The sequence below is a fragment of the Pseudochaenichthys georgianus genome, chromosome 24 (assembly GCF_902827115.2).
Source record: "Pseudochaenichthys georgianus chromosome 24, fPseGeo1.2, whole genome shotgun sequence".
NCBI classification, from domain to species: Eukaryota; Metazoa; Chordata; class Actinopteri; order Perciformes; family Channichthyidae; genus Pseudochaenichthys; species Pseudochaenichthys georgianus.
The window spans coordinates 14,320,850-14,345,861 of NC_047526.1; the positions used below are offsets into that span (position 1 = coordinate 14,320,850).

The 25,012-nt window shown below is 43.4% G+C and overlaps 1 protein-coding gene across 3 annotated transcripts in view; it reads left to right on the forward strand.

Annotated features, from left to right (window-relative positions):
- LOC117439770 (1-phosphatidylinositol 4,5-bisphosphate phosphodiesterase beta-4-like) overlaps positions 1–25,012 on the forward strand; it is a 69,799-nt gene that overhangs the window by 41,343 nt on the left and 3,444 nt on the right. For 2 of the 3 annotated variants that reach the window (XM_034075832.1, XM_034075834.1), the window contains 35 exons: positions 2,640–2,720; positions 3,648–3,707; positions 6,642–6,785; positions 8,120–8,199; positions 8,321–8,374; positions 8,475–8,556; positions 8,654–8,754; positions 9,182–9,239; positions 10,161–10,269; positions 10,729–10,939; positions 11,060–11,153; positions 11,332–11,411; positions 11,506–11,590; positions 11,695–11,785; positions 11,876–11,971; positions 12,179–12,318; positions 12,539–12,634; positions 12,751–12,895; positions 13,059–13,143; positions 14,024–14,148; positions 15,659–15,710; positions 16,266–16,368; positions 17,232–17,396; positions 18,581–18,785; positions 20,461–20,549; positions 20,711–20,867; positions 20,949–20,998; positions 21,331–21,396; positions 21,931–22,046; positions 22,239–22,314; positions 22,654–22,829; positions 22,969–23,070; positions 23,256–23,313; positions 23,832–23,918; positions 24,842–24,878. In XM_034075832.1, coding sequence (XP_033931723.1) covers positions 2,640–2,720; positions 3,648–3,707; positions 6,642–6,785; positions 8,120–8,199; positions 8,321–8,374; positions 8,475–8,556; positions 8,654–8,754; positions 9,182–9,239; positions 10,161–10,269; positions 10,729–10,939; positions 11,060–11,153; positions 11,332–11,411; positions 11,506–11,590; positions 11,695–11,785; positions 11,876–11,971; positions 12,179–12,318; positions 12,539–12,634; positions 12,751–12,895; positions 13,059–13,143; positions 14,024–14,148; positions 15,659–15,710; positions 16,266–16,368; positions 17,232–17,396; positions 18,581–18,785; positions 20,461–20,549; positions 20,711–20,867; positions 20,949–20,998; positions 21,331–21,396; positions 21,931–22,046; positions 22,239–22,314; positions 22,654–22,829; positions 22,969–23,070; positions 23,256–23,313; positions 23,832–23,918; positions 24,842–24,878 — 3,556 coding nt within the window. The remainder of the gene's footprint in view (positions 1–2,639; positions 2,721–3,647; positions 3,708–6,641; positions 6,786–8,119; positions 8,200–8,320; positions 8,375–8,474; positions 8,557–8,653; positions 8,755–9,181; positions 9,240–10,160; positions 10,270–10,728; positions 10,940–11,059; positions 11,154–11,331; positions 11,412–11,505; positions 11,591–11,694; positions 11,786–11,875; positions 11,972–12,178; positions 12,319–12,538; positions 12,635–12,750; positions 12,896–13,058; positions 13,144–14,023; positions 14,149–15,658; positions 15,711–16,265; positions 16,369–17,231; positions 17,397–18,580; positions 18,786–20,460; positions 20,550–20,710; positions 20,868–20,948; positions 20,999–21,330; positions 21,397–21,930; positions 22,047–22,238; positions 22,315–22,653; positions 22,830–22,968; positions 23,071–23,255; positions 23,314–23,831; positions 23,919–24,841; positions 24,879–25,012) is intronic. The other variant, XM_034075835.1, reaches the window with a different exon arrangement.

Sequence of the window (25,012 nt, forward strand, 5' to 3'; positions counted from 1 at the left end):
AGTGTACAGTCCTTTTATTTAGTCACAAAATAGGTGTTTTATTTGTAAACCAGTAGCTAATGTTAGCCCATGTTATGAACTGTCTTTCTTTCTGTGTGAGTGTGTGAGTGAATAGCTGTTGCTCTGTTGCCAGGCAAATACAAAGCCTGCAGGGGACATCTGCTTCGATTGAAATTACGTACGCCAAGTCCTCCCACTGACATAGACGTGCTCCTTATCAGTCACTCTCATAAGGACACACACACACACATACATACATACATACATACATACATACATACATACATACATACATACATACATACATACATACATACATACATACATACATACATGCATGCATGCATGCATGCATACACACACACGGGCACAAATATGCTGAGCAGCATGGATCTTTTCCACAAAACCTTTTTCTACTGAGTGACAGATTGTAGAGACAGGCAATGTGTGTCTGCGTGTGTGTTCCTACATATTTTTCAATCCATTGTAAAGCTTTATTGGGGATCCCTATCATTGCAAAAGCTCTCCCAGTGCTACACATAGTTATTTCTGTCCTGTTAATAAAAACATATCTTACAAGGACTCATTATAAGATCATGGAGTGATATTGTGTCCCTCTTTGAACTGAGCCTGTGTCCTTTGTCATATTTTCCTTACATTGTCTTGTTGTGTTGTGTCAAGCTAACCTGGAGAAAGCATTGGAGGAGGCTTATGGATAAGCTATAGATTTCCAACAGTTAATTAGTGATGAGGGGTTTCCCTCATTAACATGACCAGAGGCAGCAAGGTCAGAGGTCAAAGAGATCTTTAGTGATCAGTCATGCTGACAGCCGAGAGGATTTCTCGTGTGTGTGTGTAGGGTGTGCATGTGTGTGTCATTGTCTCCATGATGGGAAATCATTACTTAAGATCTGGCTGTTTTGCCTCCATGGAGACAGAACGGCCTCATATTGACAGGTCGTTAATGAAGGCAGAGAAAAACAGGTCAGAATCGTGAGGCACTGAAAATATAGATAATTCATAAAGGATAATAAAGCTTTTGAACCAAAATGAGGATATATAACAAAATAAGGAAAGACGAGATGTAATGAGAGTAATTACCTACATTATAATTAATAATCCATTCTGTAAGTCATTTACTGCTGGGCTCCATTTGGTTAGAGTATATACTGTATGCAGCACTTCCCGTTTCATCACCCATCCAATGGCTCATATTAATATAGTTTATGAAATGCTAATGGTAATGTTTATATGTACAATAATGTGTGACTCAGATAGGATGTGCGTGAGTGTTTCACATTCCACGATTGTGTGTATCACATCTAGTTGCTTTCTTTCTTCTAAAACCAAATAACCTGGTTTTGCTGCACTCACCAAGGCACTTAGAAAAGAATGTAGTTTTATTAAAAGGGAGCCGGACTACCCTAACCTCGTATCCATCCACATCCTCCCATTGCTCCTATTTATGAGGAACACTGAGTGCTCCCATAAACCGTATAGTTTTACAAGAACCAGTTGTCTGATAGTGTAACAGGAGCCGTCTGTATGTTCGAAACAGTCTGTGACCGTATCTTTCATAAACCTCTTTCAGTCCCATTTCAGAATTAAGAGAGGCGAGCTTTTAGCTGCACTCACAGCAGGCTCACCATTTCCTTAATGGAAAGAAGATGGTTCGATGGTGGTTTTCGATAACAAGATGTAGCCAAATAAAGCAAACGTAATAAATAAGACATTATTTACAAGTACGACACATTGTTCTCTACCACTAATATCAGTCAGAGTGACCCAGCAGCCGTCTCCTATTCTTTTCTTATATTGTATAACTGTGGTTTGAGTGCTTTTTGACACGGCCATTCATTCACACTCCTGTTGAGAAGAATAGAGCCGCTGCATGTTGCGCAGGAGCTGATAGATGGGCGCCCACACTTTAAATCTCCCTCACACACATGCACCTCACTGTCCCCTCTACAGCACCGCTCTGTGTTCCAGCCAGATGATGTTTGCATTGAACAGTTCATAGCCCACACATTTGTGTTAGCCCTGGCAATAGGTGTCCTCTCCTCACGCAACGTGTGTGTGTGTGTGTGTGTGTGTGTGTGTGTGTGTGTGTGTGTGTGTGTGTGTGTGTGTGTGTGTGTGTGTGTGTGTGTGTGTGTGGTGTGTGTGTGTGTGTGTGTGTGTGTGTGTGTGTGTGTGTGTGTGTGTGTGTGTGTGTGTGTGTGTGTGTGTGTGTGTGTGTGTGTGTGTGTGTGTGTGTGTGTGTGTGTGTGTGTGTGTGTGTGTGTGTGTGTGTGTGTGTGTGTGTGTGTGTGTGTACATACTGAACGTATTTGCACATACTTGGTTTGATTTTTTGTGTGTGTGTGTGTGTGTGTGTGTGTGTGTGTGTGTGTGTGTGTGTGTGTGTGTGTGTGTGTGTGTGTGTGTGTGTGTGTGTGTGTGTGTGTGTGTGTGTGTGTGTCTTCAGCCAGTCAGGTACCTCTTTTAAAAGAAGGATTAGCTTCATCTGTTTGTCTGGTTGCGTAACCCCTGTGTGTTTTTAAAAGGTCGGCTGTTTAATGTCTCCCCATGTCAAATAAAACCCTGTGACTGATGAAGCCCTCGTCTCTTATAAAACATGTTGTTTTTTTCCTCTGCAGGACCCGTACGTCTTTGAGCCCAACTGTCAGATGACGGTGGACGAGTTTGGCTTTTTCATCTGCTGGAAGAGTGAGGGGAAGGTAAACTCAATGACTCATGAAAGTATATTCTCTTCAAAGTATTTTCATTTAGTCATGTTTATTTCTCCTGACACAAACCTTTCTTGGTCCTTGGAAAACTCCAGACCATGTACAAAACAAATCATAACGCATACATCAGCATAATCATAATTCTGCCACTCATAAACAGAGTAAGCTGCATTTATTGTATTAGTTTATTTAACAGGGACAGTGCATACTGGTATATTCTGGTATTGTAGTACAACATGTGATTTTACGGACGTCACGAGGAATTTCACTTTATTCTTTGTTTAACAATCCCATTTGAATAAGAAAACATTATTTAAAACTGTCGCCTTGGCAAATATAATGTGTTCCTATCAAGGCCCCAAAACTCAAATGTAATTGTATTTGCATCTATCAGAGATTTGGGCCATACTTATAAGTTTCTTTTTTGTCATAACTATTTTCCAATGCATTCTGTTACATTGATTGCCTTTCCTCTATCTGGCCGGTTGCTTTCACTGCATGCCCGTTCGCTTTTACAATCACCCAATGGAGATTATAGGATATCAATCATAGTCGACGTCCGCTTCTCTTTTCATGCATTCTTTACCCCGGCTTATCCTGTGTTGTGATGCAGGAGTCTGTCTCACCGCAAATTATTTCCAAAATGTAACCATGTGTAATAACCATCTTGAAAGCAGTAAACAAAGGAGGAAATGTTATCAGCATTGGAAACTTGATTAAGGGGGAGATGTGGAGATGCTTCTCATAATAACCCACATCTTGTGGTGTTGCCGCTGTGTATTAGAAATGATTGCCAAACAAATAAAAAGCACTGTCTGTGACCCATCCATCTTGGTTTCTAAAAATGTCCCCCCTCTCACCCCTCTCTGTCTCCCTCTACCTATTTCCTTTTCATCTTCCCGTGTCTCTCTCCTGCAGGAAGGCCAGGTTCTCGAGTGTTCGCTCATCAACAGCATTCGCGTCGGCGGCGTCCCAAGGGTGAGACCTCGAGAAGAGACAATTTCCTCGCTTCCGTTTTATACCACATTCACGCTCTCCGCCCACCACACCCAGCGTTCGGTCTCCTGCTCGCTCGCAGTGGCATTCCTGGTCACATCCAGAGGGAGTCCCACGTCTGTCATGTTATCCCTGCTTTAATTAGAGAAGTCTATCGATCCACTGACTGATCTGGGACTGTGTGTTAAACCTCTTCTCTCTACCAGATTCTCCAGAGGCAGAAACATGAAATATTCAACTCAATATTTATACAACCCTTGCTGGGTTTAGCTCCGGGATGTATGTACGGTATGAGAATGTTTGCGTTTGCTTTAGAGGAATTATTAGAAATGGTGCTTTTTGATTGTGAACACAATATAAACTGTGGGATGCCTTACCTTCCCTTACCTTGTGGTCAGAAACTGATCTCGAAATAGCCATTATGAACCGACACGCTGCTTTGTTCTGTATTTTCAGAGCAGCTGGCACCATTGAGTTATTTATTTAGCCGATATAGATCTGCAAACAGAATCCTGTATGGTTTCCCTGTATGTTCAATATTGATTCATGCCGTGAATCCGCGACAGTGAATCATTATGTCGTAGCGTTTGGCATCATACGGAATAGATGAATTAAGAAAGCTGTTAGGAGAATCCCCCTGTGCCTGCCGATAATTAGGATGCAAATCTGTCAAGTCACTGAAAGTCAAACAGCTGACGGGAGACACTGGTGTGTGCACAAGCATTACCGGGTTGTGTACGCATTGTTGACAGCAGGAGGGAGTCTGTTTGCCCGGCCCTCCCGTGTGGATATGTGTGTGTGTGTGTGTGTGTGAACATGTGTGTGTGTATACATGTGTAAGGGCACGTATACAGACTGTACAGCGTGCAGGCAGCTCCTCCTGTTTGCTCAAAACATCGTATACCGTTCTGTCAGTCGCACACAAGCGAGAGCAGGGCTTCTCCTCGGAGGCTGACGCGGGGACACGAGCCCCCGAGAGCTGTTTCAGATAATCCAATGAGAGCCAGGAGATGAATGGCACAGGGTAATGGCCGGCTGGGATTTTCAAACAGCAGAGCCTGTTGCCTGTTGCAGCTAATTCAATTATTTAACACAAATACATTACGCTCTGCCATGGTGACGATGATGGTGGAAATCCGAAAAGATGAGAGGAAGGAGTCGTGCTGTTTCGTTGATAGTGAGATCATATTTTCGTGGGTTTCCTGGTTGAGATCTTTTATTGGAGAAATCACTTCTTCTTCAGGTCTTTAAATGTCAGAATGTATACATAGCTGTATATATTATGGTATCTAGTGTAATATGTGCATTTACCTTTCAGCATTAAATATAGATAGTTGATATCTTCAGCCTTTATGTAACCCTTATAAATGCATACAAATGATTACAATCCGATTGAGATTCTATTTCTAAGTACAGTGGTTGTTTTCTATATTTTTTATTGTAAGAGATTATTTGTGGAGTGAGGAAAATAAGAAACAAAGGCCAACACTTGTGTAGTTAGGACCAATAATAGTGCTGTTCCCTATCGTTATTGTTCTTTTGTTGTGCATTCAAATGAGCTTCCCCACTTTTATGACGTGTGCTCAATCACAATACAAATCACTTTGTTTCCCCTGGTTTTTGTTATTATCTGGATTTCGGATTTGACTGCTTTAGAGAAATGAAGACTCACTGACATAGAAGACAGAAAGTCATGTTTAGGTGTCATAGGATTGTATTTGTTTTTCCAACAAATAGAAACCTACTCAGAAGCCTCCATTGCATTACCCTACATTTGTCAACTGTATTGCTAAAAAAAAAACAAGATAATTATCAATCTGTCTTGATTGTTGATTGGTATTTGGCTTTGGCTGAAATTAAACCAAACGACACTCAAATATACTTAGCTACTTCCTGTCAGTTCCATCATGTTGCTCACCACTCGTCTGCTCACCTTCTCCTACCTACTCAAGTAAAGTGGCGTCTGAAGTGTTGCTTTCCACCACTGTGAAACACATCCAGATCATCGAGCCGCTGAGTTGTCTTTTGAATGTATTATTGTAATCTGGTCCTCCATGATGAATATCCATTGTGTCCATTTTTGGCTGACACCGAGCTTTGTCTCTCAGACATGATCCTCATATTCCTGAGGCTTTTCTACAACAGCAGTAAACATTTCAACTGCCTTCTCTCTGAGCTTCTTCCCCATTGTGTTCTGTCATGTGTGACTATTTACTGCAAAGATACCGGAATAAGAGTTCCCTTAGATTTCTTTAGTTTGTATGTAATACCTCTGAGGTTATGTGACACCTGAACTGTTTCTCAATTAAAAAACTCAAGTACTTGTGTTTGATATGTTTTGTTCATAAGTGTGCAAAGTATGGCAAAAGGCAGTGCACTATGAGTAATCAGTCTAAAAGTTGAGTGTGGATAGTGGATACTTCTCCCACCCAACAGCTGCCATATTGGCTACATACAGGAAGTAAAAGATACTGTAGCTGTTGTCAGTAAACATAGCACTGTACAAATAAAAGTGATACATGTTTGTTTTTTTCACAATTTAAGGAACCTACCACTATCATGGGGTTAAAAAGAGGCCATCGATACATTTATAGGGTTAATTGAGCCGTCTGTATTGATTTAGTTCTGCAAAGGATCGTAGCTAGCTAGCTAACAGCGGCGATCGTCACTTCCTGTGAGTGCACACCATCTGCTTTTGAGACATTCACACACTGCACTAATGTTTTCAGTGCACAATATGGCAGTGCACTACTAAGGGACCTCACTTAGTCCAAATGAAGACACATCACTGTAGACCACTTGTTTCTGTTTCCATCCCCATTCATTTCTCGGGATGCTTCTGTTTCTTGCGGTCATCTTTTGAGGCATGTATTTGTCCATCTGTTTGACGCCCTTCTTGATTTTGATTTTTCTCAGGAACCCAAGATCTTGGCATCCTTCGAGGCCCTTGGAAAGACAGAGTCGGACTTAGAGGGCTGCATCATCTGCATCTGCAGCGGCACAGACCTGGTCAACCTCAACTTCGTGTTCATGGTGGCCGAGAGCCCGGACACAGCCAGGGTAAATACAACCAAGTTTGCTTCTTATGAATGGAGAAGTGAAATGATACAATATGTATGACCTGCAGAACTGGAGGATTAGTTTGATGTTCCTCAAAACAAAAGTCAGTGCTGACAAATCCGTCTTTTTTTCAGGTCGTTTTGTTGGTTAGAAAAACATGTTCTGGGAATAAACCCACACTTTCCTTTAACACTTCCACATCCTATGGAACCCTTACACAGCAAATGATTACTTCAGAAAGCAAATTGCTAGGTGAATGGTTCACATGCTAACTCCTACGCGGCCTTGGTTCTCTCTGATAAACAGACCCATTTGGAATGAGTCATTTCTCCCCGTCTCACCTCACCTCGATCTCCCTTTGAGACCTCCGCGCTCCTGCTTCTGCTGTTATTTTCTCATCCTTTTGGTCTCGCTCTTTGTCTACTATCTCACTCTCTCACTCTACCTCTGATTTTCTTCCCACTCATCTACAAAAAAAGCTCTTTGAGAAATCTGACTGCCACTCCATCCATCTTGTTCTCACTCATTCATTCATTTGAGTTTGGAACAGATGAGGTTGTCTGATTCATTTAGTATGCTTTATTTGCACGAATGTAAAACGGACAATCTTTCAAGAATGCCAAGTAATAATAAGCATATTAAGAGAAAAGAAACAAACTACATTTCATAAAATCAAGGAAATGGCAGAACACATACAACACAATACAATACTAGTTGCATTATAGTTGTGCTATAGCCTTCAACAAGGAGACACACACACACACACACACACACACACACACACACACACACACACACACACACACACACACACACACACACACACACACACACACACACACACACACCAACACCCCAGCATGCAGGTGGCCCTAAGTAGCAGACCTTGGGAGATGGCACTTATTTACATCAGCAGGCACACGTGTATACACACACACACACACACACACACACACACATACACACACATACACACACACACACACGTAGGGCCACCACGTGTGTGTGTGTGTGTGTGTGTGTGTGTGTGTGTGTGTGTGTGTGTGTGTGTGTGTGTGTGTGTGTGTGTGTGTGTGTGTGTGTGTGTGTGTGTGTGTGTGTGTGTGTGTGTGTGTGTGTGTGTGTGTGTGTGTGTGTGTGTGTGTGTGTGTGTGTGTGTGTGTGTGTGTGTGTGTGTGTGTGTGTGTGGATTTAAGAGGCCATTGATTTGCTTGTGTTTATTTCCCCCATGACTCTCACTTCTAAACACAATGCACACTCTGGGAGTGTGTGCAGGCGCTGGTTGGTCGGTGGACAGTGTGTGTCCTGAACACTGGTGCTTGTTTGTTTTGCAGAAATGGATCGAGGGTCTCAGGTCAGTGATTCACAACTTTAAGGCAAACAACGTCTGTCCAATGACCTGCCTCAAGAAACAGTGAGTGCATTTTACATTAGAACACTTCTAGCACTTTAGTTTTTTGATTTCACTATACTTTACGAAGTACAACTCTGGTATGACAAATATCCTAATTGTTTTTTTTTCATGTCTCATTTAGTTGGATGAGAATGTGCTTCCTGACCAATGTGAATGGTAAAATTCCTGTGAGAGGGTATGTGTATCTGAATAAATTAGATATTTGGGACAATTATTTGGCCATCCCAGTGACTCTCATCTGTCTCACACTGTGTTTCTCTCTGATTCTCTCACAGCATTACTCGAACATTTGCATCAGGAAAGACGGAGAAGGGGATCTTTCAGGCTCTGAAGGACCTCGGCCTTCCGAGTGGAAAGGTCAGACACTGACTGAAGGCCGCAGTGGTCAGACGGATGATATGTGACACTTTAATCTGGAGGTGTAGATCTCTCACGGTTTGTTTGTCTCCCACAGAACGATGAGATTGAACCTTCAGATTTCACCTTTGACATTTTCTACGCGCTCACACAGAAGATCTGCCCTCGCACAGACATAGAGGAACTCTTCAAGAAAATGTGAGTCTGCTTTTTATTATTTTTTAAACCTGCCCACTGTTTTCTTGGTAATCATGTTTACTGATTTTTTACCTCACAATTAATACTAGAAGATGACCAATCGTCCAAATAAGCAACTTAACTGGACTGTAGCCCCCCAGCATTGTGTATACCCATGTTACCCTGCAGAAACAGAACAATGATATATTCCCCAAGTGTCAGCTCCTGCATCTTTTTTGAAATAATCAGGACAAATGTTTCTGCGCCTGCTGCACTAACTGCTTCCACAGTTAAATACGAGTTGTTATTAACATGTTATTACTAAACGTGTAACATTTAAGTATAAAGACTGCTTTCTAATTGTAACTGACTGAATGTGTGGATGACTGTGAGGGTGTCTATCTTTAAGAAGCATAACATTTTGTTTCTCTAATGAATTCCTTTGCAGCAATGGGAAAGAAACTGATTATTTAACTGTAGACCAGTTAGTCAGCTTTCTGAATGAAGTAAGCTCTTTATCATTCATTAACTTCTCTGTGTTTTGCTTGCTGCAACCCCATCCTGCTCTGCCCCGTCCCACTCTGGGTAGAAGTTGCCCTCCAGCCCGGCTGCACGGACCCTGACCCTCATTAAAAGCCCTTAAATGAAAAGTCCTTTTTAATGAGGTGCACAAAGTATTTAACCTCCAGTCAACCTGCAAGGGCAACTTCCACCAGCTCCCCTTTTCTGCATTCCCGCCCTCATCCCAATCCCCCATGTGCTGGCTACCGCGGCTCTCCTCCTCGTGTCTGATTGGTGTTGCCACGGCAACGGGAGGGTAGAGGTTCCCGTCCTGTTGCTTCCTGCTCGGCTCGTCTCGTTTCCCGCTGTCTGTCTGTTTTCTGTGGCCGTGCTCTTGTGTTTGGAACCTGCCCGGCCCCCCCGCTGTGTGTTGCTGCTTCATGCCCAGTCCTGCGCATCGATGAGCAACAGAGCCAGTGCTTTGTTTGGATTCATTCCCATCTGGCTGTGTGTGTGGGCACTGACATTATAACGATGTTTTGATGCTGTTGTTTTTTTAAAGTAGAGCTGCCTTCAACCTCCGCATCACATACCACTTCCTTCCTTTTAAGCAAACACTTAAACGCTCACAGTTTGTTTTAGAACATCTTAGAAATGACATTGTGTTTGTTTCCTCCTATTTAGACCTAAGTGCTCTCCATTTAAGACCAGAAAAGTGACTAAAATAAACTATTTTGATTTACTTATATTATTAAATCAAAATAAGGAAATGAGCACCGATGGTACGTTTCCCATGTTGCATTTGGTTGGCCCCTGTCCTGTTTGTCAATGGAAGATGTTTCTTGCGCTAGATCCACTTTGAGTGGAAAGATCCTACAGATTATATGCCAGTGATGTAATCCCTGTGTGTGCGTGTTGCTCCTCAGAACCAGCGTGACCCTAGATTAAATGAGATCCTGTTCCCGTTCTACGACCCCAAGAGAGCCATGCAGATCGTCGAGAAATACGAGAGAGATGAGGAGTTGAAGAAGAAAGGTAGAGAGCGACAAGGGGAAGCAGGAGGGGGACATCTTTTAGGCTGTGCTGCCATCTGCCGGTGTGCCTTTGAAGCTACAGCATATTATATGAGACCGTTGGCAGAGTTCTGTCAACATGTCTCTTATCATTTTGACATATCAACAAAATGAACTGATAGTGCTCCTCCTTGGCAAACACAACATTAAAAGGAAAATGTATGCATATCCAGAATTTCTTTAATCTATAATTCTCAAATACTTTTGATTTGAATCCTGTCTATCAGAGTAATAATGTTACTTTTAAGTAAAACAAATTAAAGTTCATTGTAATGACCACTAATTGTTCAAATTGTATTAAGAAAAAATGACGGTTACATTTCATTCGTACTTCATTACACTTCAAATCAAATCAAGTTGTATTTATATAGCACATTTTTAAAACGATTTTTGGTCAACTTCCCGGTTCCCTATCCCGCAGGTCAAATGTCCAGTGATGGATTCTGCCGGTACCTGATGTCAGACGAAAACGCTCCCGTTTTCTTGGACCGGCTGCAGCTGTATCAGGAAATGGATCAGCCGCTGGCCCACTACTTCATCAGCTCGTCCCACAACACCTACCTGACGGGGCGACAGTTTGGAGGGAAGTCCTCCGTGGAGATGTACCGCCAAGTCCTGCTGTCTGGATGCAGGTGTGCAGTCTTATTCAATGAATGCAAACACACACAGTTTAAACTTCTCATATGTGTATATGACATGAAATGTACATCATCAGTGGGTTCATGCAGTTCCTGTTGCTCTCCCTCTTTCAGATGTGTGGAGCTGGACTGCTGGGACGGTAAAGGAGAGGACCAGGAGCCCATCATCACTCATGGGAAGGCCATGTGCACAGACATCCTTTTCAAGGTGCACACATACGCGCACACACACGCACACCATCGTTCCCTTCCCCGGTCTTGTTCTGGCTGCTTCTATGTTATTGCATCGGGCTTGCCTGCCCTCTTGTGCTGAGCCTATGATATTGCATATATCACAGCGTTGCTCTCTTCTCCTTCTCTTTGTATCCTTCTTCCTCTTCCAACAGGATGTTATCCAAGCCATCAAGGAAACAGCATTTGTGACCTCAGACTACCCTGTTATTTTGTCCTTTGAAAACCATTGCAGGTATGTCTACCGTAAGCAAAGTGTTATTACACACCAGTTATGTCATGTGTTATAGACACAGTCGGTTACCCCATGCTCTCCTGTGTGTCTGCAGTAAGCCACAGCAGTACAAGATGGCCAAGTATTGCGATGACACCTTTGGCGAGTTCCTCCTCAAACAGCCTCTGGAAAACTATCCGGTAGATACTCTCTTTGATTCAAAAAGTCTCTCCAAATCAGTCAAATCCATTGGGATGATGGTTATCAATGTTTTAATGTTTGTTTGTTATGTTATCGTGGGCAGATTGAATCTGGGCGCCCCTTACCCTCTCCAGGTGAACTCAAACGTAAAATCCTCATCAAAAACAAACGCTTGAAACCGGAAGTGGAACAGAGTACGTACACAACTCGGCCTGCTGACTTCTCTACCGTCTGTTTCTCAGTGCTTTGTGTAATAAACGCATGTGTGTTTGTGTGTCATACAGAACAGCTGGAGGCCTTTAAGAAACACATGGAGGCCGGAGAGACCAACACACCTGCCATCATCATGGGAGAGGAGATTGAAGAGGAAACAGAGAATGGTGTGTGTGTGTGTGTGTGTGTGTGTGTGTGTGTGTGTGTGTGTGTGTGTGTGTGTGTGTGTGTGTGTGTGTGTGTGTGTGTGTGTGTGTGTGTGTGTGTGTGTGTGTGTGTGTGTGTGTGTGTGTGTGTGTGTGTGTGTGTGGACATGTACACAACAGGAAACCTTATCATAGGATAAATGTCTGAGTCTCATTGTTTGTGTGTAGGAGAAAAGGAGGTTGAGTTAAGTTCTGAGGCCCCCAGCAGTCTGTCAGAGGCAGCCACTGAGAAAGAGGCCAACAGCGTTTCCCAGAGCAACACTGTCAGCTCCAAGAAGGAGAACAACCTCAGCAACAGTACCAAGAAGGTGGGATGTCACTCTTAACTTAGTTAACAACTGACTTGCTCACATTAACTATTTACACTGCCAGAAATCTAAAGGGTTGCTTCTCTCAGAAACTTGACAGAAGCAACTACAACGTATTGTGTTTTATATAATTGGGTAATATCCATTAAATAAGTGTTAATTAAGAATGGACATTGATATTATAAAGAAACATATTATGGAGCGCTGTCTGTGTTTCCAGGTGCCGGACGATGAAGTGACGGAGATGTCTGAAGCCACAGAAGCAACAGACGCCACAGATATCTCGGAAGCATCTGACCAAGACAATAACAAAAAGGTGAGCATGATGCTGCTACACTTTGTCACACTCTCATATATCAAACCAATCCATTTTTAAGTGTGTCTATGTGATTGTGTGTGTGACGGGTGTTTGTGTGTCTCTGTCCTGCGCAGGTTGCAGAAGAAGCGGAGGACTCTGAGGAGGCTCTGATAGCTCAGTACACTTATGTAGGAGCCACCACTAACATCCACCCGTGGCTCTCAGCCATGGTCAACTACGCACAGCCCGTCAAGTTCCAGAGTTTTGACGTGGCGGAGGGTGAGCTTCCACTTCCTCTTTTGGTGTTTCTACTGCAGTCCTGCTTCTTGTACTTTCAAATATGGATTCATGTCAGTATATGTGTGTGGTTTATTTCTATGGGCCGCTCTGGTAAAAGCAAAATGTCAAAAGCACTTTCTATCCCCTTTGTTGTGTCTTTCAGAAAGGAACATTCACCATAACATGTCGTCATTCAACGAGTCTGTGGGTTTGGGCTATCTGAAGACCAACGCCATCGAGTTTGTCAAGTATCCTTTGGCCTTAGCTGTGCTGCATTTATCTGAGCATTATGATTGCTTTAAGACATAAGAAGTGGTATTGTCAAATGGTTACAGCACTCATCTTATTCAATTAAGGAAATCTTAGTTTACCATAGTAAATATCCAAGGTGACTGAAAGTGAAGGTACTATGGCTACTTCTCCTAAATCTGAACAAGATGCTTTAAACATGGCTGATGTTTTTGGTCACTTAGAGGCAGCAGAAACAACATGTGACATCATCTTATCAGCTTAAAATGTAATGATATCAAACTGCGTGCTAACATTAGCTTATTTAAACATCTTCCAATTGTTAAGCAACATGATTATTCTTTTGTCTGCACGCCTTGTGAATAAATCATCATTTTGAGGTCTCTAGCAAATCCTATGGGGAAAATGTGGTTCTGTAGCTGCTACCTGTGTCTGTCTGCTATGTGCGCTAAGCAGTACGGAGCTTTCTGATTAATCTACAGTTTTTAAATGAGAGATCGAGGTCACCTAAATGAGAGCTGAAAGGCAGGTCAGAATGGATGTGTTTTAGCCAAATGAGTTTCCACTCTGCTCTTGGAAAAGAACCGCAGGCCTCCAGAGGCTAGTGTGACTTGGCTTGACACAAACGTACACACATAAACTGCCTCTCTCTCTCTCTCTCTCTCTCTCTCTCTCTCTCTCTCTCTCTCTCTCTCTCTCTCTCTCTCTCTCTCTCTCTCTCGCTCCAATGGGACGGCTTGACCCAAGCTGTTCACACTAAAAATAGTCCTGCAGTCTGTTTGACGCACACACACTCCGATGCATCCCCACACATGTGCAGGAACACGCATGCTCTCTCTTTAAAAAATATAAAAAATAAATTCCTGAGCGTCCATGCAGCTACAACAAGCGTCAGATGAGCCGTATCTACCCCAAAGGGGGCCGGGTGGACTCCAGTAATTACATGCCACAGATCTTCTGGAACGCAGGCTGCCAGATGGTCTCACTCAACTTCCAGACCCCAGGTACCACAGCACACACCATGGGACCTCTGACCTCACACACACATCCTCCACGCACACACGTGTAACCAAATGCAAGCACTCGTTTGACCTTGTGATCCAGGAGAAAGTGCAGCATGCAGTGAACTTCTGACCTTCCATATTCTTACAGCACACAGAAAGCATCTTCACATCTACACACGCAAAGAACAATTAGAACATTTGGACTTTACAAAGATGAGTCCGTTTGGATTACATTGTTTCAAATGTTCACTTCTACATTACAAAATAAGCATTTCTTTTCTGATGACTTCTAAGTATAGGCCAAGGTCTTTTAGAGATCTGTGCTGGAACTTTCTACTTCCTATACAATGGATACCACATGCACGCGGCACCATGTTATTCCAGACACTGACCGACCTCCTGGAGTCTGTGCTTAGTCACACATACCTTCATAAGCTCTTTGTTTAGGGAAACCATAGTGCTATTTCTCGCTCTATTTGTTGCTTTATAAAAACAACCGACTAAATACAAGATCAGGCAAATAAAGTATGTCAGCATACTGTGACATAAATCTAAATCATACACACTTGTGAACCATACACACTTGTAAACCATACACACTTGTGAACCATACACACTTGTAAACCATACACACTTGTGAACCATACACACTTGTGAACCATACACACTTGTGAACCATACACACTTGTAAACCATACACACTTGTGAACCATACACACTTGTGAACCATACACACTTGTGAACCATACACACTTGTGAACCATACACACTTGTGAACCATACACACTTGTGAACCATACACACTTGTGAACCATACACACTTGTGAACCATACACACTTGTGAACCATACACACTTGTAAACCATACACACTTGTGAACCATACACACTTGTGAACCATACACACTTGTGAACCATACACACTTGTGAACCATACACACTTGTGAACCATACACACTTGTGAACCATACACACTTGTAAACCATACACACTTGTGAACCATACACACTTGTGGGAACAACAGATTTTAGTTTACAGGCTCTGCAAATGGTTTGCACGTCATTTTGCAGCATTAGGTTATGCATGCGTGAACCTACACACAAACACACGCACACACACACACACACACACACATACACACACTTCATCTGTTTTCCCTCTGAACATCTGATAAAAACACACACACACACACACACACACACATGCATACCTATGTATGAGTGATGCCTGTTGGAAAACAGCTGCTGCCCCATGGCCAAAGGGGGTCGGACCATATGGCCTGCTGGGAGCTGAGCATGTGCTAGCCTGGAGGGGGGGGGTTCTGTGATGGAGCAATACATGGTTAGAGGGAAGAAAACGAAGAGAAATGTCAGAGAAAATATAAAGGAAACAAAGTCTTTAAGTGGAAAAAACAAGTTCAACAGGAAACAATGCAAATGATATGAATTGCTTTCAAATGTTGTTGTTTGTGAGTAATATCTGTCGTCAACACCTCTCCCATCCGCTCTCAGATCTGGCCATGCAGCTCAACCAAGGGAAGTACGAGTACAACGGCTCCTGCGGGTGAGAACAGCTCCTCACTCCTGTCCTTAGCTCGTTCTTATCCGTCGCATGCCTCCCTCCTCCGCCCCTATCCGAAGCTCATCAATTAAAGCTTGTCACATCTCATTAGTGGTTGCCAGCGGCTACCATAGTTACTGTCTGCCCTGAGAGCCAATGAGTGCTTCGGGGAAGCGGGCTCCACGTAAACCCGCTTCTGAGGCTCTCTGCAGTCATCTATCTCTTCCTGTCTCGTCCCTCGGCTCTAATGCTGTCCCTGAGGCGCGGCGCTCACTGCTAATGCTGGGATCTCATATGTGGGAAGAGCCGAGCTTCTGCAGAGGCCCATCATTACTAATGCTACTCTGCTGGCCCCGGGATAACACACACGCACACACACGCGCGCACACACCTTAAGTACCTCCTTACATTGTTTTAGGGCCTAAATTAAAATAATTGTAGAAACTATTAAGAGTCTATTGTTATTAGGATGTTGTGTTTCATTCCAGTGTTCCAACATGTGTTCCAACATGTGTTCCAACATGTGATCTAAAAGGTGGATTGATGTTGTGTCATCAGGTACCTGCTGAAGCCTGACTTCATGCGGCGGTCAGACAGGATGTTTGACCCTTTCTCAGAGACGCCTGTGGACGGAGTCATCGCAGCAACCTGCAGTGTTCAGGTCAGTCCGTGGGACCCTGTACCGTCGAGGAGAACTGTTCAACCCTTTAAATCAGGGGTGTCAAACTCAAGGCCCGGGGGCCAAATCCGGCCCGCGACTTCATTTCATGCGGCCCCTCAAGAGATTGCAAAGAATATAATGTTTATTATACGGTTACATGCCGATTTACAGAAGCACGTTACCTATAAACTACATATCCCACAATGCATCTTAAAGTTGACTTTTTTCTCAGAATTTGAGTTTTTTTCTCAGAATTTGACTTATTTTCTTCAAAATATTAATTTATTCTTAGAATTTGCCTTTTTCTCAGAATTAGATTTGTTTTACATCATTTTGTAACATACTCAGTGAAGAGACTTGCAATGATTTGCCCTAGACTTCTGCTTTCAGACGTAGTATCCGATAATAGTCCAATGCAGAGGCAATAATGTCATATAATACATTATTTTATATATTAAATATTTATATATGTATTTTGATATAATCTTAAAGTTACAACCGGCCCTTTGAGTGCAACCATAATGCTGATGTGGCCCGCAAAGAAATTGAGTTTGACACCCCTGCTTTAAATAATAAAGAAAACTACAGTACTTTTTTATAAAACGTATCCATATAAAATACTCATATTTATACAAGGGTCCATTTGAGGCTTGGTTTTGTTGTAGGATTAAAATCTAGGGTGCGGAGTAGTTTGTTTAAAACACACATCTCTACTTACAATTTTTAAACATTAGTAGATGGTACTAGAATGTACCACATAATGTTAAATAAGGCAATAGTTACTACTTCTAGTGATCTTGTGAAATCCATGTCTGCCAAATAAATATTCCTAATGATGTCCTCTTTTAAAATGTGTACTTAAGGTGTTCTCCGGACAGTTCCTGTCAGACAAGAAAATTGGCACGTACGTTGAGGTGGACATGTACGGGCTGCCGACGGACACCATCCGGAAGGAGTTCCGCACCCGCATGGTGATGAACAACGGGCTGAACCCTCTCTACAACGAGGAGCCCTTCGTCTTCAGAAAGGTAGCGAGAAGGGGAAAGGGCTTGCTGGCCAATGAGAGAGCAGAGAGGGAGAGATAACAGACCAGTGAGGTAAAACAAATGTGCTGCACTATTTCCAGCACCGTGTCGTCACAAGGAAATAGGGATGAAGACAAATATACAGTAAGATGTCAGTTCTAGCAAGAGTAAAGATGAGAGGAGGAAGGCAAGACGGAGGGAGTGATTCAAGAAGAAAGGAAAAACTAACGGAAATAAAACAATTTAGGTGGAAAGAAGAAAAAGGGGAGGACAAAGGAGAAGGACCAGGGATAGTGAGCGAAAGAGTTTTGGTAATAGTGCTGCTCTCAGCAGAATGAGGAGTCTCTCAGCCATGACTGTGACTCCAGCTTCCTAACACACACCATCAATCACAGCCTGCCGCAGTGCTGCTCTGCTCACACACACACACACACACACACTTACACAGTGCTATCAGAGGGGCATCACAAGCAGAGGTGCTGGCAGGACTCGTTTCTACAAATGCCCTCAAATACTGCCATACCTTCCTCGTGCACCGAAACACATCACTGTCGGGATGACTCGACAACACACACCAGCAGCACTCGCATACTGTACATCAGCAAGGCCACATGTGCGTAATACACACGTAAACACACGCAGGTGCTTCTACCCGTTCATCGATGGTGAGTATTCTTCCATCTTATCTCTTAGCTCCCTCTCCGTCTGGGTATTAATCATCCTCCTTTCACTTATCTCCACACACAAGGCCAGTCAGGCTCATCCCAGACACAATGTGCACACACACACACACACACACACACACACACACACACAAGATGCACTCCCTGCGTGTGTACTAGCTGTGGAGATGGTCTTGTCAGTAGTCAGATATGCTGTGTCGCTGCACACTGTGACCGTCCCCTGCAGTGTCCTCCTTGACCCCCGCCCCCCCCCTTAATGATGCCATGTCTGCTTTAGCTTAAAACAGAGACTGTTTAACTCCAATGGCTCAGAATAGTTTATTGTTAACTTATTTGTACACCAGAATGTATTTAGGAGACCTCCTACGGTTCCACATGGATAATGTACAACCCCAAGTGTGACTTTTATTTTCTGTAACACTTTTTGTCCTCACATCTCTTCACCTCCCCATCTTCTTCCTCCCAACCTCCATTTCCCTAAATCCCTCCCTCCCTCCCTCCTAGGTGATCTTACCCGATCTGGCGGTCCTGCGCATCGCCGTTTACGACGACAACAACAAGCTGATTGGCCAGCGCATCCTGCCTCTGGACGGCCTGCAGGCTGGCTACCGTCACATCTCGCTGAGGAACGAGGGCAACAAGCCCCTGTCGTTGCCCACCATCTTCTGCCAAATCATCCTCAAGACGTACGTGCCCGACGGCTTTGGAGGTGAGGACAACACGCATAGAAAATCTTAATGGAGATTTATTCTCAGAGGTGTTCAGTAAATGCAGATGTGAGTCTTTCTAGGTTTATTTGGAATGGTAAGCTTTCTCTTACTCGGGAAACTGTCACGCGAAGTCCCAAACAGTGCAAGGGATTGGTCTTCAATTATACTTGCAATACTGGGCAGGTAGTATCTATATATCTATACTTTCCAAACAAGGTCACAGATTCTGAATACATGTGGCGTTACCTGCACAAGATGAATAAATGCCTTTACTCACTGCCCCCTCCTTACTTTGTCCCTATTTGCTGATCAGGCACTTTGTGATACAAGTGCTCCACCTCTGTCCCCAATGAACCCCCATCTACTGGAGATGAGCTCATGTCCTTCTGCTCTGATATACTCTTTAATCAATCTTTTGAACAAGCACCCATTTGACAGTGTAACCTAATGCACCCTTCACTGAGGACACAGGAGATAGGACTCAAACATTTGAACAAATCACCCACATACTATTTCAAATAGTCATGGCCTCCACCTTTCGAACACTTAACGGTGACCCTGCGTGTGCAGGCCAGGAGCTCGAGGTACGTACTATGTGTATGTGTTGGGCATGGGAGAGTTTGGATCAAACAAAAAAAGGTATTTTAAGTTTTCCACCGACATACTTTGTATTACTGCTCCGTTGGTTCTTTACTGATGATAAAGTTGTTTCTGTAGCCCGTGGTGAGAAGGGAGAGCAAGGCCACTCTCTTCTGCTCCCTTGCTCTCTGCCTTGGCTTGGTTTGAGCATCCAGAGTAATGGCATGGCGCAAATGATGATGACAGTGAATCTGCAGTAATGGACAGTTTAAAACAGGCAGAAGCGAACAAATGAGCAGGATATTGGCATCGTCATTAAATAAAGCCAAGGGGCTCGCACCGAGGAACCATTACTGTAACCATTAGGAGGTCTGCTGCCAGAACCGCTTCCCTGCCAGACGCACTGCGCTCCACTCGGGGGGAGGGGGAGGAACTCCGTCTAGAGCAGGGGTGTCAAACTCAATTTCATCGCGGGCCACATTCACATAAAGGTTGCACTCAAAGGGCCGGTTTTAACTATATAAATATATAATATATATATCAAATAATGTATTATATTACATTATTGCCTCTGAATTGGATTAATATCGGATAGGAAAATAACTTAGTAATTAACTATGTCTGAAAGCAGAAGTCCAGGGCAAATAATTGCAAGTCTCTTCAGAGCGCATGTCACAAAACGAGATGCATTGTGGGACATGTAGTTTATGGGCAACCTGCTTCTGTAAAGTGGCACGTAACCGTATAATAAACGTATTATATTCTTTGTAAGCTCTTGCGGGGCCACATAAAATGAAGTCGCGGGCCGGATTTGGCCCCCGGGCCTTGAGTTTGAGACCCCTGGTCTAGAGGGAACTTTTGGAGTTTAGCCTCTGTGGACCATTTGCATGCAGATAAACCTATACGCAGATTGATATATCGACCCTCATTTAGATAGGCTTTAAATAAACAGTAGTTTAGAGTTGTGTCATACATGTAGGTGTTATGTGGAAATGTGGTTCAACATGGCATCCAACAATCCTTTAACCCACCTTTTTATTAATTGATCTTTTCTTTCTCCTGTACTATACTCACACATTGTTTTGTGTGTTTTAGCAATTGTGGATGCCCTATCGGACCCAAAGAAGTTCTTGACCATAGCAGAGAAAAGAGCTGACCAGATGAAGGCGCTGGGGATTGACACGGTACACACACACGCACACACACACACACGAAAATGCTCAGCTCCATTTGCAGAACTGTACCTGATTGACTGGGCAACACTTATGTTACCTCTCATAGCTACGTTTTAAACTCTGTACGCCTGCATCCAAATACCATCTAATTGAATGATTTCTTTTTGTAGAATGACATTGCAGACGTTCCCAGTGGAAGCTCAAAGAATGACAAGAAGGGGAAAGGGAAAGGAGACACGGTGAAGGCCAACGTCACGCCGCAGGCCAGCTCGGACATGGCCCAGAGCTCCAACTCGGCTCACAATAACAACGCAGAAAACAAAAAGGGTATCCGCTGACTCTTAGACGCATTAAAGGCATACATGTGAACGCTTGTAGTTAAAACATGACTTGTCTCTGCTGTTTCAGTTACTGCACCCGTGCCTAATGTCAGCATCGAGGACTTAAAGCTAATGAAGGTGGGTCACTGAACAACTTACTCTAAACACGGGCTCAGTCTGTCGGACAGGAAAGGTGGAAGAGTTACAGAATGTGTAATCATGTTGGTTAAATGTTATTATTTTCAAAATAAGAACCAACAGAGGCGTGCTTTATTAAAGTTATTGCTAAACAATCATGTTGTAAAGTAAAAGTGAAAAGTTCCATTCCTGACGTAGGTAATCGTACGGCTTTCATAAAAGGAGAATGATAAAGAGTCATATGTTCAAGTCTGATGTATAATGTGTACTCAAAGGCTACTCTCAACACGACCTGCAACCAGATTAACGATAGCCCCTCTCCCCCTCTGCAGACGTACCTGAAACTGATTAAGAAGCAACAGAAGGAGCTCAACACGTTAAAGAAGAAGCAGGCAAAGGTGGGTGATTGTGTGAGAGCCGAGCTGTTGGTCGTGCAAAGAGGCCGCTGCTTATTCCGGACCGCCATTGATGCTCCGCCTTTCATCTCTCACTGCTTCATCCCTGTGTTCGCCTGCACACACACACACATGAGGACACATCATCAATGTTCAGGAAGAAATTATACTTGCTAAGGTGCTTTTCCTTTGACCAGAGCGTAGCATAGCGACCGTGGCGAGTGTTCGCCCATTCATAGTGGCTCATTAATTATCATAGTATTAGGTACTATTGCATAACCCATGTATACAAGTGCCATCCAGACCCATCTGCTGGCGGGTTGAAGACAACTGTCGGCTCATAACTAGATGTAGACGACAACAACAACATATTATTATTTTCATCAAAGATTTGCATTGTCCTGTAGCTGCCTGCTTTTCTATGATATCTGCTTCTAAATGATTCTCCAATATGCTCATGGAGGAAGTCGATGGGGACAACTGCAATTCAAAAGTAGAAATAAATACTTGGTGATTAACATGTTGTTGTTTCAATAGGATCAAAGTACCATGCAGAAAGCCCACTGCACCCAGGTGGACAAGATGGTGTCGCAGAATGAGAAGGAGAAGACCTCCCTGGAGAAACTACTAGAGAAGGCCATTAAAAAACGAGGGTAAGCGCAAGACAAGCAACAGATGTGAAAATAGTCAATCGTGTATACAAGTGTCGGCTACCTTATTTTATTCATAATAAGTCGTGTATTCTTGACCACAATGTCTTGAGAACCTAAATATTAAGGAGGACACAACTTTTAGACAACCTTTTGGAAATCTAAACGGTCTCTTTAATGGTGGTTTCCTCACAGGGAGAACAGCTGCCAGGAGCTGAAGAAGGAGACGGAGGATAAGATCCAAACGCTGACCGCTGATCACAAAGTCAAGGTAACTTTTGACCCCAAGACAAGCCTCCTTTTTTTCAGTATTGGGAAGTCAAGTACATCATGATTTTACAAAATGAATAAGGATACTCTCTAAACATGGTTTTACCTTTTCGCCCTCTATTGGCAATTTATTATTCATCTTAAAAAGGAAAACAAGAAAGGAATGTGTCCATTGTTGCTTTGGGAGCAGTAGTCTGCACCTTAATGTGACTCAGAGTGAACTGGGTTCGTATTGTTTTGAGCTGCGAGTGACGAAACCGGGATAGGACCCAACCCTCGCTGTGACGTGAAGAGCCGGGAGTTACAGGGTCTGGAACTGTGTGTGTGTGTGTGTGTGCAGGTGAAAGACATCACAGCACAGCACACTAAGGAGTGGTCCGAGCTGATCAGCAGCCACAGCAGCGAGGAGCAGGCGATGAAGGACACTCACGTCACACAGCAGTGCGAACACCTCAAGAAACTCCTGACCACCGTGCAGGAGCAGCAGACCGTGCAGCTCAAACTCATCCACGAGCGGTGAGAGGCTCTCACACACACACACACACACACACACCACATGTGATTCCAAGAGGCTAACTCAAAGTCCCAGTCACCTTACTGTCGCTGTAAATGCAGGGTCTTCACCTACATGTGGCTGCTTGTTGTACACTTTCAGGCAGAGCAAAGAGATGCGGGCCAACCAGGCCAAGATGTCCATGGAAAACAGTAAAGCCATCAGCCAGGACAAGTCCATCAAAAACAAGGCAGAGAGAGAGAGGTGGGTGACACACACACACACACACACACACACACACACACACACACACACACACACACACACACACACACACACATATATACTGTATCCATCTATAATGATTAGTAATTCATTTGGAGAAGTGGTTTGTTGAGATTATTTTTAGCTAATTGTTAAGCCATGGTCATGTTCTTGTTGCTATGCAGGAGAGTGCGAGAGCTAAACAGCAGCAACACCAAGAAGTTCCTGGATGAGAGGAAGCGGGTAGGTTGTCTTTACCCTTTCCTTCTTTGAACGCTAAACTAAGAAATGTACCAGTAAATCTCACATTTTAAGTCGTAATGAATATATGAATTCCATTGAAATGTGTGGGTGTCTGTGACTACTTCAGTATTGTTACATTTCTAAGGAAACATTCCCACTTTAAAAAGAAAAAAGAAAGAAGATGGGACTGGTCTTAAATGAAAGGCCTTTTACTGCTACTGAAAATATTTCATGACTTTTGTTTTGCTTACTTAACCGCAGTAGTCGTGACAACAAGTGTTAAACCTCTTGATTTGATGTTGCATACTTAACTAACACTATGTGACAACCTGTGTGTTGATCACTACAACAAATAGAAGATTAATAAATCAACTTTGTTGGTAGATTTATTTTGTAATCTTCATTTTGTGTTCAGCGATCGATGTGTTATTATTGAGTCCTCAGCAGTAACGGGGATGTGATTGTGTTGTGTGTCTGTGTGTTGTGTGTCTGTGTGTTGTGTGTCTGTGTGTCGGCAGCTGGCCATGAAGCTACAGAAGGAGATGGAGCAGCTACAGAAAAACCAGAGAGAGCAGTTGGAGAAACTGGAGAAGTTCAATGAGCAGGTACAACAAGTTGCAGACCCCACAGGCAGAGTGGAAATAACATTCGAGGCTGATTTCTTCACTATGTGATGGAGGCACTTTCTGTCTTCTGTGGTGAAACCCCAATAGGGTTTGTAGGACGTGTTCCATACAGTATGACGGGCCTCAGAAATCCCCCAGACTCTACGGAGAAAGAACAACGTGGCTCTCAAAGAATACATCGTCAACTTTCAAGAATCAAAGTCTCAACGCACAATATTATTCCTACATGGAGAGTTTATTCTGTATAACACTTGCCTGCACTGTCTCCATCTGCCATACATGCTTTAAAGCAACTTTATGTAGTGATTGGTATTTTGGATTAATCGGAGTGCAAGTCATGTATACTCGTGTATGCATTGGTTATGATCAACAAGTTGTTATGATAACATTAGTAATGATCAAACCTAGCGATCCAAAGCTCCTGTGCTAAGCTAACCAATGGGCAGAGCTCCCGGTCCTGGCAACACGACTAACTGAGCTAACGGCTAGCTTAACAGGAGTTAGCGGTTAGCATTACTTAAGCCACAAGTTAAGCTAGCATTTGTTCTAACAATAAAGCACGGCAGGGCAGACGGAGGACATCAGGACCCGTCAATCACATAGGATCCAGTCTCGCCAACATCAACTAGGTGGTAGTCAGCGTTACACATGTCTCCCGAGGGATCATACAACCTGCTCACCAACCAATCTCTTCAAGCTGTGATTTAAATGTGATTTGATGTATTTGTTGGATAATGTTGCTTCAAGGTTACACTTAAAAGAGTGTAACCTCTAAAAAAGTAAAGGTCACTTTCATAAATGCATCGTTCCATGTTATGTGTCCATCTGCCATCACCTGTACATGACTTACATGTCTGCACAAATTCATTTGTTTCTAATATGATTTGCTTCTTCCGGCACAGCTTTTGAAATCACACCATGCAAACAAACAGGCTCAAGGTAGGCATCTCCATCTCCCTCAACTCTCCCTCTGACTCCGCCTACTGTCACTCCACCCTTAAGAGATCAGCCTTCCTTCTACCTGTGTACCAATGCAATGCCTTCTGCCTGAAGCAGGTTACACGGCAGCTCTG